This window comes from Alnus glutinosa, chromosome 9 (genome assembly GCF_958979055.1).
Source record: "Alnus glutinosa chromosome 9, dhAlnGlut1.1, whole genome shotgun sequence".
Lineage (NCBI taxonomy): Eukaryota > Viridiplantae > Streptophyta > Magnoliopsida > Fagales > Betulaceae > Alnus > Alnus glutinosa.
Genome location: NC_084894.1, coordinates 4,213,480 through 4,229,780, shown reverse-complemented (window position 1 = coordinate 4,229,780; position 16,301 = coordinate 4,213,480). Strand labels below are relative to the sequence as shown.

The 16,301-nt window shown below is 37.4% G+C and overlaps 1 protein-coding gene across 2 annotated transcripts; it reads right to left on the bottom strand.

The window, feature by feature from the left end:
- Positions 1-368: 368 nt before the first annotated feature.
- On the bottom strand, positions 369-10,117 carry LOC133878385 (probable magnesium transporter NIPA3). Of its 2 annotated transcripts, none has more exons than XM_062316936.1 (9): positions 9,833-10,117; positions 9,692-9,748; positions 9,102-9,192; positions 8,830-8,990; positions 8,616-8,743; positions 7,696-7,833; positions 1,586-1,678; positions 1,249-1,369; positions 369-1,130 (listed from the first exon to the last, which is right to left on the bottom strand). In XM_062316936.1, the coding sequence occupies exons 1-9, from the start codon at positions 9,960-9,962 to the stop codon at positions 1,024-1,026; spliced, it is 1,026 nt and encodes a 341-aa protein (XP_062172920.1). In that variant the 5' UTR covers positions 9,963-10,117; the 3' UTR covers positions 369-1,023. The 2 variants fall into 2 exon arrangements, with proteins under 2 accessions (XP_062172920.1, XP_062172921.1); XM_062316937.1 differs by having other exon boundaries at positions 7,696-7,841; positions 9,833-9,970.
- Between the last annotated feature and the right edge of the window lie 6,184 nt (positions 10,118-16,301).

Here is a 16,301-nt window from a genome sequence, read left to right as displayed (position 1 = left end):
GAATCATGAGATGATATAACCCTTTCTATAGAGAAAAATAATTTTTGTACAACCCAATTACATAACTCTTACACAACTTAAAACATATTGGTGAGACCCATGTGCATATGTGGGACCTATGCCTGGTGAATGGTCCCACCAATGTGTCTTGAGTTGTATAAGAATTGTGCATTTGAGTTGTGCAACAAACACATCCCTTCCGGCGAATGGTCTTTGATTATATTCAAGGAAGAGAATAAACTACTCTTCAAACCTATTTATCCAACATATCTTACCGCTTAACGTGACTTGTTTTAATTAACTTTCTATCTCAGCCAACTACTTAAAACAAGTTACGGCAATGTGAAATATTAGTGTACTCCACAAAAGAGGCCAAAATATTTTTCTTTATTAAAAAATAAATAAATAAATAAATAAAACAAGATTATTCATTCACTCTCTAATAGAGTACAGCTCTACATCAATCAATTTAAGAGGCTACAGATAATAGAAAAAAAAAATACTCTAAAAACATTCACTTCTTGTCGAAGTCAAGAAAGATTCCAAAAAATAACAGAACCACTCATTTTCCAAGGAGCTCACCAACTATGCAGATACATTTGACAAAGAAGACTTTAGCTTCCATCGCTGAAATTCAGGTCCTTGAGTCTTCAGAGGGATCCAATCTTTTACTTCCATAAAGACATTGTGAACAAACCACCCATGAAAAAACCAGCAATCTTGACAAACTGTACAGCTATGCACACTAGAAAGTAGCTCTCAATTGTTAATGCATTCCTCCAAACCAGCCATCAAAACAACGAAATCCCGACCATGCTCACGAGTAGCTAAACAACCACCTGAACTAGTTCTCGAAGTATTCATCAATGTATGTGTGTGGTTATGACCAGAAATGGAAGTGGGGGGAGTCATCTGATGGGAACTTCCTCAGAGTTCTCCAAACTTCAGTTTTGCCCTGCCTGTTAATCTGAAGTAATGGGATCATCTCAAACAGTACTTCTAACATAATTCTTGTCTTCTTAATCAGATATCCTCGGAAGGTGGTGCATCTTCCTCATTGAACTTCAGTAATTCCCCATTTCCACTGCATAGTCGCGTAGACAATGAAGGGGATACAGGAGCATAACTACCTGTGGTTATTTTAACAATAAAACATGAAAAGACAAAATAATCAAGATTTAATATACTGATCTGATTCAGAAATGAGTGGATCAAATAATAAGGGGTGCAAGTGAATTGATTACACACCTCTAAAAGAGGAGCTTCTCTCAAAGTCTTTGGTTGAGTGCAATAAGATGGTCCCAGAGAGCACAACAATAAAGCCGCATATTTCTGTCATTATGGTTCCTCCACTTTGGCCATCCCAGTCCTGAGATCATAATTTTCACCATGCAATGCGCTTATCAAATTGGATTTATGGTAAAATAATGCTTGGTTTGGTACATATAAGAGTGATCACAGAGATAGCATTATAAAATTTTTTTCCCACAAGGTGCTCATCAAATTGTGAGGCTGCTCTCTGCTTAATAAAGCCAACTTGAAAATGAAGCTCCAATCCAAAATGCCACCATTGACTTGACAATACCTTAAACATTATGACACTGGCAAGAATTGTAAGCGTTGTGAACATCACGTAATATATAGGGGACACAATGGCAGTGTTGAATGTGTCAAGGGCCTGAAACATAAGAGCAATGTTGTTAGAGAAGAAATTATTGGCTGAAAAATTACAACTGTGTAGGCATCATCGACACACTTACAAATATATTTTCAATTTACTTAAAGAATTAAAGCATCCTTTTAGACGAGATGTAACAACAGATAAAATAGGGACGACTCACACGACAGAGCGCAATTACCAATAGATAAATCTTGTGCGAATTATGTATTTCATATAAAAATATGATTAGTTGAAAGATGGTTTTAACAGCCTGAAATTTCAGTATCCTTCTATTGACAGGTATATTTTTCATTTTTCGAAACTCATTAAATCAAGATTTTGCAACTAGAATATCTAAACAATTACACTGTAAGGCGTTGACAAAGAGTAGAGCCTGTTAGACTAATATCAAAAGATGAGCAGGAGATGTTACAATCACATGATTATCATATTTCTTCTACTAACATTTCATATGCAATTTCCAAGGAACTCTGTATCCTGTAAGATGTTTTTCTGATTTCTAGGAGCTCTAGACATTCTGGATGAATCTTGTAAGTGAATGGATTAATTTATTAAGAAGTATAGAACACTCCTAGCTGTTCGAGACACTTGGCCAGATCTGAAAAGTCAATTTGATACAGTAAATTCCTTTGCGTAATTACGTTTGCAAGTTGTGTTTCCCAGCTAGCCCAGCAAGTCAGGTGATGATGTTGGCACAAAGCCAAGGAAAAGGTTATAATTAGCAAAACAGTTAGACTTACATATATTATGGGATTAGTATTCTAGGAGGTAAACATCTAAATAATAGGAAAAATTAATTAAAAAGAAACAAAGAAGGAAAAAACTTAGATCTCTCACTACTTGATATTTTATTCAATTTCAATCCTTCCACTTAAGTCTCTCTAATAAAATAACTAAAACTTGGAAAAAAGAAATGGAATTCCACATTGATTTTTGTGCCATATGAAAGGTATCCATGGGAGCATGAACGAGCAGTGTATGCAGAACTTCAAAGAGAAACTTACAGATAACTGACCATGAAAAGAGGTGAGCAGAAAAGCTCCACAATTTGAAAATGAGTTACTTGACTACTATAGGATAATGATTATGATTATCAAGTATCAAGTCTTTTATCCATCAAAAAGAGATACCATCTTACTAATACCCAGAACCTGCAGACATAGCTGTTATCCAAGGGTATATCCGCATACTTCACCCACAAATAACTTCATGGTAAATGCAATATTAGTAATGCCGCACATCAGATTCCAGCATATTTTTCAATTCTCTTAATGAACTGTAGATCAGATCAGTTGTTCATTTGATTATTGTTGTAAGGTTTGCATAGAAAGAAAAGAACAAAGTTGTTACGTACCTATGTTAGACGTGGCAAGCGTGTGCAGGAAGCAAAAGAAGACCTAGCTAGGGTTCAAGGAGAGGCTACAAGTGGCGGCTGAGGGCTAGGAATGGAAAGAATCGATGCTCTATTAGTAGGGTTTTTTGTAGAAAGGAAATTATCCTTCTTGGACAGTATTTCCTAGTAATAAGGGATCCTGATTCCCACTAGAATAGGGCTATTGCTAAATAAGGAAGTTCTTTTGTAGAAAGAATTCCTAGAAATAAGGGATTTGATGTAATTCAGTATTTTCTATTCTGCCTTGTAATCTCTATATATAGGGATCCAGAATTATAATAAAACAAGCAGAAATTTATCAACAAAACAACTCTTAGAGTTGCTTGGGAGGCCAGGGTACCTCGAATACCCCATATCTTGTTCTATTCAGCCACCATAGGTAAACTCAGGAATGAATACCTTGCTGCTTTACCTCTCCATAAACCACTCACCCGATCCCAAACACAAGACCGTAACAAAAGTTTTCCTTCAAACTGGGTTGGAAGATCTATGAAATTGCTGTGTCCCTAAGCATTTTTTTTTATATAAGTAAGAAACCAATCCCATAAATAAAGCGTAAGGCACTCCTTAGTACACTGGGAGTATACAAAGAAACACCTAATTAAAAGACAAAGGGTGGACATAAGCTGTAGTCCAAAAGTACAAAGGTAGAACCTGTCCAGCATGAAGTTCAGCATGATCCGGATCTCCAGGCCTTGGCAGCGCGTATTCAACAAAATGAAGCTGTGGGACCTTGGCACTTGCAGGCCGGGCTCATCTACTTCAAAGACCGGGTCTACCTCAAGACTGATTCTCCCATTACAGCAGCCATCATTGCAGAATTCCACAACATCACGCATGAAGGAATCACAAAGGTCTGCAGCGTCTCCGGTCTGTTTTCTACTGGCCTAAAATGAAGCAGCAACTCCGCACCTTCATCAGAAATTATGATATTTGTCAGCGTCACAAAGCTGAAGCCACCAAACCAGCCGGGCTGTTGCAACCCCTGCCCGTTCCCGAACATATTTGGTCAGCCATCTCCATGGATTTCATTGACGGTCTTCCAAAGTCCTACGGCCGCACTACTATTTTTGTGGTTGTCGACTGTTTTTCCAAGTATGGCCACTTCACTCCTCTCAAGCACCCGTATACAGCGCCGCAGGTAGCTCAAACCTTCTTTGAGGTTATCTTTCGTTTGCATGGAATTCCCACTTCCATCGTATGTGATCGGGACCCCGTCTTCACGGGTATTTTTTGGCGGGAGCTCTTCCGCCTTCATGGCACACAATTCAACTTTAGCTCTGCCTATCACCCACAAACGGATGGCCAAACCGAGGTCGTCAACCGCACTATCGAGATGTATCTGCGGTGTTTCACTAGCTCTTCTCCCCGGCATTGGGCTAAGTGGCTGCCTTGGGTCGAGTACTGTTACAACACAAGCTTTCACTCCGCTACTAAGCGTACTCCCTTTGAGATTGTTTATGGTCGACCTCCTCCTCTCTTACCGTACGTCCCCGGGACTACTCGATCCGCTGCTGTGGAGGAGGCCCTGCTTAGCCGCGATCAAGTCTTGCTGGAGGTTCGCCAGCACCTTTTAGGCACCCAAAATCGCATGAAGCAGGTTTATGACAAGTCCCATGTTGAGCGCATTTTTTCAGAGGGGGACTGGGTGTACTTACGACTCCAGGGGTACAGGCAGCAGTCAGTTCACAAGAGAGGTAATCTGAAGCTTTCTCCCAAGTTCTATGGCCCTTACCGAGTTGTCAAGCGGATCGGTCCGGTAGCATACCAGCTGGCTCTTCCCCCTCAGGCCAAGATTCATGATGTTTTCCATGTTTCTGTTTTGAAGAAATGGATCGGCAATGGGGTACCAATTCAAGACCATCTTCCCACCCTACATGAGGACAGCCGGCTCGTCCCTCAAGCTATCCTCGATCAACGTTGTCACCGGGGTACTGCAGAAATCCTAGTGCATTGGCAGGGACTCTCCCCTGCTGAGGCCACGTGGGAGCCTCTTTCGGATTTTGAGCTCCGTTTTCCTTCTTTTGCCCTTGCGGACAAGGGCAATTTTAAGAATGGGGGAGTGTTACGTACCTATGTTAGACGTGGCAAGCGTGTGCAGGAAGCAAAAGAAGACCTAGCTAGGGTTCAAGGAGAGGCTACAAGTGGCGGCTGAGGGCTAGGAATGGAAAGAATCGATGCTCTATTAGTAGGGTTTTTTGTAGAAAGGAAATCATCCTTCTTGGACAGTATTTCCTAGTAATAAGGGATCCTGATTCCCACTAGAATAGGGCTATTGCTAAATAAGGAAGTTCTTTTGTAGAAAGAATTCCTAGAAATAAGGGATTTGATGTAATTCAGTATTTTCTATTCTGCCTTGTAATCTCTATATATAGGGATCCAGAATTATAATAAAACAAGCAGAAATTTATCAACAAAACAACTCTTAGAGTTGCTTGGGAGGCAAGGGTACCTCGAATACCCCATATCTTGTTCTATTTAGCCACCATAGGTAAACTCAGGAAGGAATACCTTGCTGCTTTACCTCTCCATAAACCACTCACCCGATCCCAAACACAAGACCGTAACAAAAGTTTTCCTTCAAACTAGGTTGGAAGATCTATGAAATTGTTGTGTCCCTAAGCATTTTTTTTTTTTATAAGTAAGAAACCAATCTCATAAATAAAGCGTAAGGCACCCCTTAGTACACTGGGAGTATACAAAGAAACACCTAATTAAAAGACAAAGGGTGGACATAAGCTGTAGTCCAAAAGTACAAAGGTAGAACGAAAAAAGAATTTCTTCCAAAGTACTTTCCAAATCCTCAAGGCATCTATTATTTCTTTCCCTCCATAAGCACCAAAAGAGGCAAATAGATGCCATTTTCCAAACCACAGCACTCTTTGGCCTTCTAGAGGACCACCAACAAGCAAACAAGTCGATAACCCATCTGAGCATAACCTAAGACATCCCGAAATGACTGAAGAGAGAACTCCACAAAACAGAAACCATATCGCAATAAAGAAGGAGATGATCCAAGGACTCCTCAGTTTTCTTACACATATAGCATCTGTTTATCACGATAACATGTCACTTCCTAAGGTTGTCTAGGGTAAGGATCTTGCTAAGAGCCGCGGACCACACAAAGAAGGCAGCCCTTGAGGAAGCTTGAGTGTGCCAAACGCTTTTCCAGGCAATACCAAATAAAGCTGGAAAAGCTACTTTAAGAGTAGTGTCCGTAAGCATTAAAAATTTAAAAGGACATGTTTTTTTAATAGCATCATGTGAGAAGCACATGCTCAAGAGACATATGGTATTTTATAGCCTAGGCCAAAGGAAATTCCTCCAACCAGGGGCGGAACTAGAACTTTGAGTGAGGGGGGACGAAACTAAAAAAAAAAAATTGAGGTTAACAAAAATAATTTTTGAGAGTATTTCATAAAATAAAAAAGATTTTTTTATTGATGTTTTAAATTTTTGGAGGACTCGAGCCCCAAGCCTTGTGCTAGGTCCGTCCTTAAAAGAAACTTGTTTCATACAAGGTAAGAAAGCAATGAAAGAGAATTTTTTTTACAATAAAACTTGTTGCAATGTGAAAGATAAGTGTTTCTCTCTTAATTAACCATTTTATTATATTCATAAGCCATTTTAATACAGCGGTCAAAAAGAGAAAAAAAAAAAAAAAAAATGAAGAAAAAAGAAGAAGAAAAAGAAAAAAGGAAGGCATGTTATTACCTTTCTTTTCACACTCCACAAGACGTGCAGCTTGTGCAGTGTGAAAAGCTGCACGTCTTGCGCAGTGGGAAAAGAAATGTAATTTTATTGTTATATATTTGACTTTTCAATATTTTTACTTTTTTGTGCATTGTTAAAAGCTACGTCATCGTTAACTAAGAAAGATTTGACTTGAGCGTAGACCAAAACCTTTCCTTTAAGGGGCAAAAAAATTATTTGGGGGGACAAAAAGTGAACTATGAAGGGTAATAATAGACTTACCAGTATTTTTTAAGGAGTTTTAAAAATCCTTGGGGGGACACTCGTCCCTCCCACCATAAACGTGGGTCCGCCCCTGCCTCCAACTCACTTTAAAGGAAAACTCTATCCGAAAGAAAAATAGAGAGAGAGAGAGAGAGAGAAGGCCCTATATATATATATATTGTAAATTCAATACATGGACCACAATACCCCTGTAACAAACCCTTGTCACTAACATATTCGTTTAACCCTAACAATTACTTTAACAAATGCTAGGGAAAAAAAAAATCACCTAATAAATGTAGGAAGAAATAGTAAATATTCTCAACTATAAATTGCTCACAAGATTTTGGCCAGACCACATATCAAGAAGCATGTCGAAATCAAAATAGACAAGTAAGCTTATGTTCTTGACGGCATTTTATTAGTTGGAATAACGTAGCAAATGTAGAGGGAAAATTCTAAATCTAATTTTTTTTAAATATATATATATATATATATATATATATATATATATATATATATATATATATATCAAGCAAGACAAAGGGAAGGGGTAATTTTTCCCAAATATTTAATGTTCAAGAGATTGCAGATATACGACTCTTAAAACTATGCTAGACTAAATTAAACACTCTGACACTAGTATTAATATCCCACTACTAACCTTGTTGAGATAATTCATCTGAGTGATGACACATGTAGCCACGACCAACAGAAAAAACCACGTCTCTGAGAAGATTAACTGATTATTTCCCTCAAAAGTTAATTTTAGTGAAGTTCCAAGGGCTTTAACACTCATCACCTGCACAACTATGATAAAATTTATATATAAAAAAGGACTGCATAAACAGTTTTGCAATCTCAATTTCAAGAAACCACTGAAGCAGAAAGAGGATACAAAAGCACAAAAATGAACATCTCCATAGAAGATGTCATAAATTGTTGAGCTAAGGGGAACTTTCCTGCAGGTTATCCAGACCAAGGAAACAGGTCAATGGCTCATCTTAAACAAATCACCCCACCAACGTCCAGATTGAGACAAGCTGAACTCAATATTCTAACTATAGCGCAACGATAGACAGTTCGAGGATAAAGAAAAAACCATTGAGAAGCTCATTTCTTTTTTCTTTCTTTCTTTGTATTCTTGGACGGCTGCATTCCTTGCCCCTATAGTGATTAATTATCATGATTTTCTTGTATTGTTTTCCTCTTCTTCTTAGTTGCCATTCTTGTATACTCCCTGTGTACTTGATCGCTCTTTGCGCTTTTAATGAATTTTCTCTTACTCATCAAAAAAAATATTCTAACTATAGCAAGGAAGTGCACTTAATTAAATTAAGTCTACCAATATTTTCTAACATCATTTCAAGTCAGGTAGCATACTTCAATTCTGATATAATTCACTCTCCTAAAATATAAAAACAAATTTTGTATGTCTGTGGAAATTTACAGATGTGAAGTAGTGTGGTTTGAAATGATGAAAACTATTAATTTAAGAGAGAATGTCTAACATTAGAGTACTTGATCATAAAGAAAATAATAATAATAATAATAATAAAACCATTGATAGTTGAAATGATATACCGAGAGAGAACCCATCAAAGAACAGATGCCCGTGAAAACTAACACGTCTGTGTGCCCGCATTGTGGTGCAAAATGGAAGACCAAAATGAAAACCAATACAATTACAGAGCCCACATAAAGCAGAAATGCTGAAACAGAAAGGTAATGTTTTAGTCAACAATGAAGGGTAATATATGTGCAAAAGCAAGACACAAGATTTCGGGTAAACTCTAACCTGGTTGGGTTGCCATACTCCATATTTCCTGAACAGAAGTAATAGCATGCTCCTGTGGTGCATGGATCACAATTATGACAGAACCTGCAATGCACATCACGCAGCCCAAAATACCAAGCTTGTGTAACCTCTCCTTCAAGATAAAGTGAGCCAAAACAGCACTACACAATAAAATTCGATCCATTATCAGAACAAATCAACCACACCATATGACACTGGAAGAATATATCGCATCAAACTAAGAAAGAAATTGAAAGCAATCTAAAAATTACCTGACAATAATACTTAATGCGCCAAGAGGAGTAACAAGAACTGCAGGGGCAAATGCATAGGCAACAAAGTTTGCAACCTCTCCAACAATCACTGTATCAGAAATCATACAACAAGTGAGACATTCTGCAGCCAGTCAGTGCAACACCAAATGCCAATAGAAGTTCAGAATCTGTGTACTATAACCGGTGATTAAGAGCACCAATGCTATGACCAAACCAAATATGAAAAAAAAAAAAAAAGTGTTAATATCAGCTCATTAACTCCTTATGCTACCAAAAAGCTGAAAGAGAACTAATTTTCCAATGCACAAACTCGAGCACGATGTGAGACACCATAATCAATTATCAACGTAAAAACTAATTGAAAATCAACCAAATAGCACATTTTGAAACCACAAAGAAAACACGCATGTTTTATTATTATTATTATTATTATTATTATTATTATTATTATTATTATTATTATTACAATGATACGAAAATAACAATTTGCATGACCTAAGACAAACAAGAAAGTTAAGCAACACCCACAACAAATCAAACCAATTCCGCGTTACACGATTAAGGGAACAAAACTGATGAAAGCTTACTTGTGATCATGCCCAGCCACCATAGAGGCTCCAAGAGATAAGAGTAGCCACCAACACCTAAAAATTCAAGAATCAAACACATACCCCATTGAAGAAAATCCAAAATTGAGACAAAAAAAAAAAATCGAAAAAAAAATTCACCAGCTCTGACACCAGAAGTTGCAGCTGCTCTTCTAAGGCCTTTCTTCTTGATGATGAAGCTTGCCCCTATGAACCCACTTGACAGCAAAGCCAAGACAACACCTTTCATATTGTCTTCAGAGAAACCCATGTCGAATCTCCGTCCCTCTTTTCTCTTTTGACTCTTTTTCTTCTTTTCCTCATCGAAATCCTCCAACCACAAGCTTTTTCAGGTCATCCTCGTTTGCAAGGTGTGAATATCCTCTGTTTTTCGGTAATGAAGTGGGTGAAAACAGCTATGGTGTAAATTTGTGTACAACTGGTTTGTTTGTGAGCACTTCAAATGGGCTCCACCTGTCAGAAAAGCATTCCACTATTTTGAGCGTGTGGCCCATCCATGAGGTCATCTATGAGGTGGGATGAATATGTTTGTTCTTTATTGGTAAATGGTAATTAAGGCAATACAAACAAACACCTAATTTTTGGCACGACAGTGTAGGCTGGATCACCCACGTGATACACGTGCTGTTGTTGTATAGGTAAAGCATTGGCCAATAGAAGCGAGACAAGAAGCATCCTCAAAATGAAAATGGTTTTTGCACAATTTATTTATGCAACTTTTATACAATATAAGACACATCGGTGAGACTCATGCATGATGAGACCCACACATATGGGTCTCATCAATATATCTTGAGTTGTGTAAGAACTATGTAAATAAGTTGTGCAACAAACACATCCCTTTTGAAAAATGTCGTATGTCATTACCATTGACCTGCTACGGGGCGCTACTGCACTGGCCAAGCACGATGTGCATAAATTTGTAGAATGTTATATGATTGTTATACATAATTTTGGTATTTAAATAAATGACAATGGTGCAAGGAAGATATTTGAAGAAATTACACAAAGAAGAAACAAATAAGAAAATGTGTCCATTCAATGGCACAATAAGCTGCAGTCAGATCTTTTTTTAGCCGCATTTTCACTACAAGAAATGCTTGACATCCCAATACTTTTTTTCCATAATTTGGTTCAAACTTAATGTGTCACAATCCAATGAAATTGTGACACATTTTTTAAAATAATAGATCTCATTAGATTGTGACACATTATGTTGGAACTAAATTCTTAAAAAAAAATAAAAAATGTTTTGATATTTAGCATTCCTCTTTTACTTCTCCTCATCCCCCTCCCTCAATCCCGATTGTAAGTGAGAAAGGCCCACCTCTTATTAGGCTAATAAGTTGTTAGTTGTTACTTATTAGTTGTTTTATGTTTTATTTTTGTTCTTTAAAAAAAAAAAAAAAAAAACCAACAAATTCACAACTAAAAAATATGACTTCCCTTTGATCATCAACATCTCTTATATTCTCTTTTCTTCTTCTTCACCATCAAGTTCATCAACAATGAGTAGTAAGTAACATTAATCAAAAAAGCTAAAAAGGGGGGAAAAGACTTCGTTTCTTTGCATTCCACTTTTAGCTTCCCCAAATCAAGCTAAAAATTGTTTGACATAGCAAGGCCAATGATTGTCTCAACAACTAACCCAATAACCGAAGCCGGAGTAATTGATTTTCCCTTCTTGGAATCTTGGCTGATTTTGGTGAAATGTTTGATGTTGCAGCGTTAAAAAGATATTTATTTTCGCTTGCATCAAACTTTAGCTGTAGAGCAAACTATGTAATTTGCTCCATTTGATTTTGCATAAAATAGTTTTTAAAAAATAATTTTGACATTTTTTGATATTTGGTGGGGGCAAAAATAATAGTCAACTAAAAAATTATTTTCGTTTGACAAAAAATGCTTAGTAAATTTCAGAAAATTATTTACACTTTTTAAAAGTGTAAATCATTTTTCACATATGGAAGACGCATTCGACTCTTTTTTAAACAATGCAGTCGACCTTCAAGTTTAAGTAGTCGACCACCATCGAAATCTGGCTGATGCCGAAATCTGACAACGTTCGGTCACTGTTGCCGGATTCCGACCACCATAATGGCCGGGATTCGGCCATCTGATCGAGATCTTGCCAAAAAGGCCGAATTCTAGCCAAAATGATCGTCTTTCGGCCTATTGGCCGGGATCTGGCCGTTTTGTGCTGGATTCTGGTAGTTCTAGCCAGATTCCGGCACAAAATGGTCAGATCCCAACCACCTTCACCGGAATCCGGCCAACCCAGATTTCGATGAAATTATTCAGATTTCGACCTTTATCTCGAAATCCGGCAACAGTAGCCGAAATCCTGTAGGTCAGTGATGGAATCTTGTCACAGGTAATTTTTATATTATTTTATATTAATATTTATATGTTGTGAATAAAAATTGATTTTTATAAGTTAATATAATTGAATACAAATATAAAAAAATATTTGTTGTATGCGCCAAACACCAAAAAATGTTTTCAATGAAAAATATTTTCCTAACAAATAACTTTCTTAAAACCATTTTACAATAAAAGTTATTTTACTTCGAAACAAACGAGGCGTAAGATTTTACAGAGGACCACCCACAAAGTACCATGAAGGACTCATACCTGTAGCGGCTATGTTATAGTTAAAAGTTTAGTGCCCTAGGATTTGGAGTTGCTATGTTACAGAATTTTGGTATTTATTACAGGGCGGGAAGATGAAATTGAGATCGCGGAGTTAAGGCGAGAGAAGAAAAGCTAGGAATAATAAATACGTAATGGAAACGGATCCTCTCCGTTTTAACAGAACTGAAGAGTATTCAGTTAGTTATAAATGTATGGACATTTTTGTTCTTTCACATTTTTTAACAAAAATGTCCCTACACTACAACTAACTGAATCCTCTCTGATTCAAGTTCAGTTGAACCGAAGAAGATCCTAATACAAAGTTTTGAAGAGAGAAGAAAAGGCTACCAAAACTTTTGAAAGAAGCCACAAGGGGTCAGAACAGAAAGAGAAAATCACCTTGCATCTTTGCGTCATTTCCTCAAAGACATTGCTTACCATATGTTCTTCCTAGCAAATTGTCCTCTTCTTTTTTTTTTTTCTTTTTTTATTTAAACATATCAATTATTATCTATATCGCTACCCCTAGCCACCTGTAGGGGTAGCTCGCAGGCCACCTCCAGCAGCAATGGGGATGCCAGTTAGGGCTGGCAATTTTGACACGACACGACAACCCGACACAAATACGACACGAAATTAGCGGGTTTGGGTCTACCTTAAACGGATTTGGGTCATAAACGGGTCTACCCGTTTATCTCAGTTAAACGGGTCGTGTCGCGGGTGACCCGCCAGACACGATTACTTTTTTTTTTTATTTTTATAATTATTATTATTATATATATTTTTTTTAAAAAAAAAAAAAAAAAGAATAAGAAGGAGAAATGGGATTAGTCTGACAGATATTCTTTTCTCTCTCTTTTCTTGGTCTTCTTTTTTTTTTTTTTTTGACTCTTCTGACTCTTCTTTCTTCTTCCTTCTTCGTTTCTCTCTTTTCTTGGTCTTCTTTTTTTTTTTTGACTCTTCTGACTCTTCTTTCTTCTTCCTTCTTCATTTCTTTTTCTTCTTTCCGAGAGACACAGCGAGAGACGAGAGAGAGAGAGATCGAGAAATAGAGAGAGAGAGAGTGGGTTGAGAGCTGAGAGATGAGACCGAGAGATCGAGGGAGACCAGAGGAAGGAGAGACCCGATCGTGGAGGATCCGACCAGTGGGTCGACGGTGACAATTCTAGCGAAGCAAAGCTGATTTTCGGTGATTTCTCCGGTGGATTTTCTGGGAAAAATCCTGAACGTGAGTAATTTTGTGAGTTTAGCGTTATCCTGTGATGATTAGTTGGATTGACAGCTTGGGTGTTATTGATTTGAACTTATGTTGAAATTTTGTTGTGGGAATCGATTGGGCTTTGTGAGAGTATAGTATTTCAGATTGTTTGAGTATGTGTGGGCATTGTGTGGGCATTGTGTGCAGTGTATCGGTTGACTGAGGGTTATTGTTCCATGTTCTTGTCATTGTTTTTACTTTCCTTTCTCTTTGGTTTTAGTACTTGGAAGTTGGAAGAGTGTTTGATTTTGGTTCTGTTGCTTGATGATTTTGATTTTGTGTGTTGAGCTTGAGCTGATTAAGATATTGCTCCGAGAGTTTTTGATTTTGATGATTTTGATTTTGATTCAGTGAATGCTTTCACAGAATCCTAATATATATTTTTATTATTATTATTTTTTAAAGGGTTAAACGGGTCGTGTCGACCCGATATGATCCGTTATGTTAAACGGGTTTCACGGGTCGTGTCGGGTGACCCGTGAAATAACCGTGTCGTGTCGTGTCTGGAGCCCCGATCCTTTAACATAAACGGGTCGTGTGTTGGTCTAGCTTAAACGGGTCGCGGGTCTTAACGGGTCGTAAACGGGTCGTGTCGGGTACCCGTTTTGCCAGCCCTAGGATGCCTCATTTGTGACTCTTTTATTTTATTTTCCTTATTTTTTCAATTTTTAAGATTTAATTAAGTATACTTTAACCCCTATGTAATACTCCAAAAAGTATATGGTGTTAACTTCGGTTTAGAATGGCTAAAGGGATTGATAATGTTTGTTAGGGGCGTTACACCTGATGTGTGTTTTAATGAGTACTCGCAAGCGTACAAATCGTTTGCAATATAGTGTGTGCAAGTACGAGGTCGAATCTATAGGGAAATGGTCAAAAATCAGTGTCTTGCTCAATCAACCTCATTCTAACCTAGTTCCAAGAGTTTTAGGGTTAAACATGCACCAAAATGCTAAGTAAATAGGAAGAAATGCAATATGTAAAAAGGGACTAAGGCTAAGGAATTCACCAAACCAAATCCGACAACTCACACTCTTGGTTTCCACTTGAACACCCAAAGAACATTAAGCTTAAGGTGTCATTCAAGTTTCTCAACCATAACTCTTAGAACCATTAAATGAATCCAACTCAAAGATAAATCACAAAGAGTACCCATTTGAAATCAAATCATCCATTGTATCCATTCAAAGAATAAATCACAATGGATATCATCTTTCAAACCGATAAAACAATGTATCCATCGGTTGAAATACATCAAATGTCCTATTTCTACCATCAACCACATTCATTGCAAAAGATAGAGCATTAAATGAATGGAACTTAAACAGCAAAATGATATAACATTAAATGTGCAAGTAGAACTACAAGAGTGTGAGTGTCATCAATGGAGAGGTTTCATCCCCAACCTTAGTTGAGAGTTCTAGCCTCCCATGACTAAGAACACCACAAAAACTTGAAGAACAACCATGAAAATAGAAGAATAGCTATACAAAGACAAATGTCTAAAGAAAGGAGCTACTGAAATCAACTACTAAATGCACGAAATTAATCCTAGCTACTGCTCTGAGAAGTGCTCTCCAACAAGGAGGCATGGCTATGGCTTTATAGAAGGGAAATTAGGGCTAGAAACCTATGTAAATGACTCTTCTACCCCCTTCTAGGGTTCCTCTCTTGCTAGAGACAACCATTTTCACGAAACCAGCGTGTTCTGCTGCGAAAATCAGAGGGATGACTGCTTTTTGTCATGGAGAAGCTCCTGATTGGGCGTTCTGGTGCGCTTCTACAAAAGCAGTTTCTGGGGAATTTCGATCGATCGATCAACTTCGGGCACAATTTTGATCGATCGACTTTTCAGGACTTCCGAATTTCCAAGCATTTCTTCATGAAATTTTTGCCATTTCTCTCTTATTGACCTACAAAACACAAAAACACAAAAACTAACCAAAGCATCAGAAAATAACAAGGCTAAAGGTCTAACTAATGTAAATCAAGGGGTCCAAATACACAATATTTGGCACTCATCAAATACCCCCAAACTTATATTTTGCTAGTCCCTTAGCAAAAACAAAATGGAAAACAAAATTAAAGCATGAAACATAAGTCCTTTTTCGTGGGAGAAACGATTGCATTTAGCATATGCAACAAGCCTTTTAAACCCCCAGGACTCCCTAGTGGACGAGTGAAGTCTCGTGAGGGTTTGTCAGAAATGATACCCACAAACATTGAAGTACTGAATTATCGATTAAGTAAAAATTATCATTCAAACACATGGTACACACATCATGAGTATATTTAACAAAATGAATATCATATTATCATGTTATCAAAGATCGATCAACTCATAGATGGAAAATTGAGACAACACATGTTTACAAGTGTAAGGTGTGAATAACATAGAGTCATGGGGTTTCGATTTTTCCTCAAAGCACATATATCCAAAAATTCGCAGGACTTCCATCAAATAACCAAGGCTTATCTTACATTTATTATTATTTATTTATTTATTATTTTTTTGTGTCGACTATGCAATGCTCGACTCCATTAAGCTTTCTAATTGACCCATGTAACGAGTGTTGGGCCAGTGACTCCCAAACCAGATGGTTTTAGGGCACTAGATGTAAAAACATCCCTAAGGGCTTAATTACTCAAGTAAAAAAGGCTACAAAGTCAAACTAACCAAACAAACATCCAAGCTGA

Excerpts from the sequence above, each read along its gene's own strand:
- LOC133878385 (XM_062316936.1), bottom strand. The coding sequence starts at position 9,962 with ATGGGTTTCTCTGAAGACAATATGAAAGGTGTTGTCTTGGCTTTGCTG. Across the intron at positions 8,744-8,829 it reads GAGTATGGCAACCCAACCAG|CATTTCTGCTTTATGTGGGC; the intron begins GTTAGAGTTTAC and ends TTTCTGTTTCAG. Across the intron at positions 1,679-7,695 it reads AGATGAATTATCTCAACAAG|GCCCTTGACACATTCAACAC; the intron begins GTTAGTAGTGGG and ends CTTATGTTTCAG.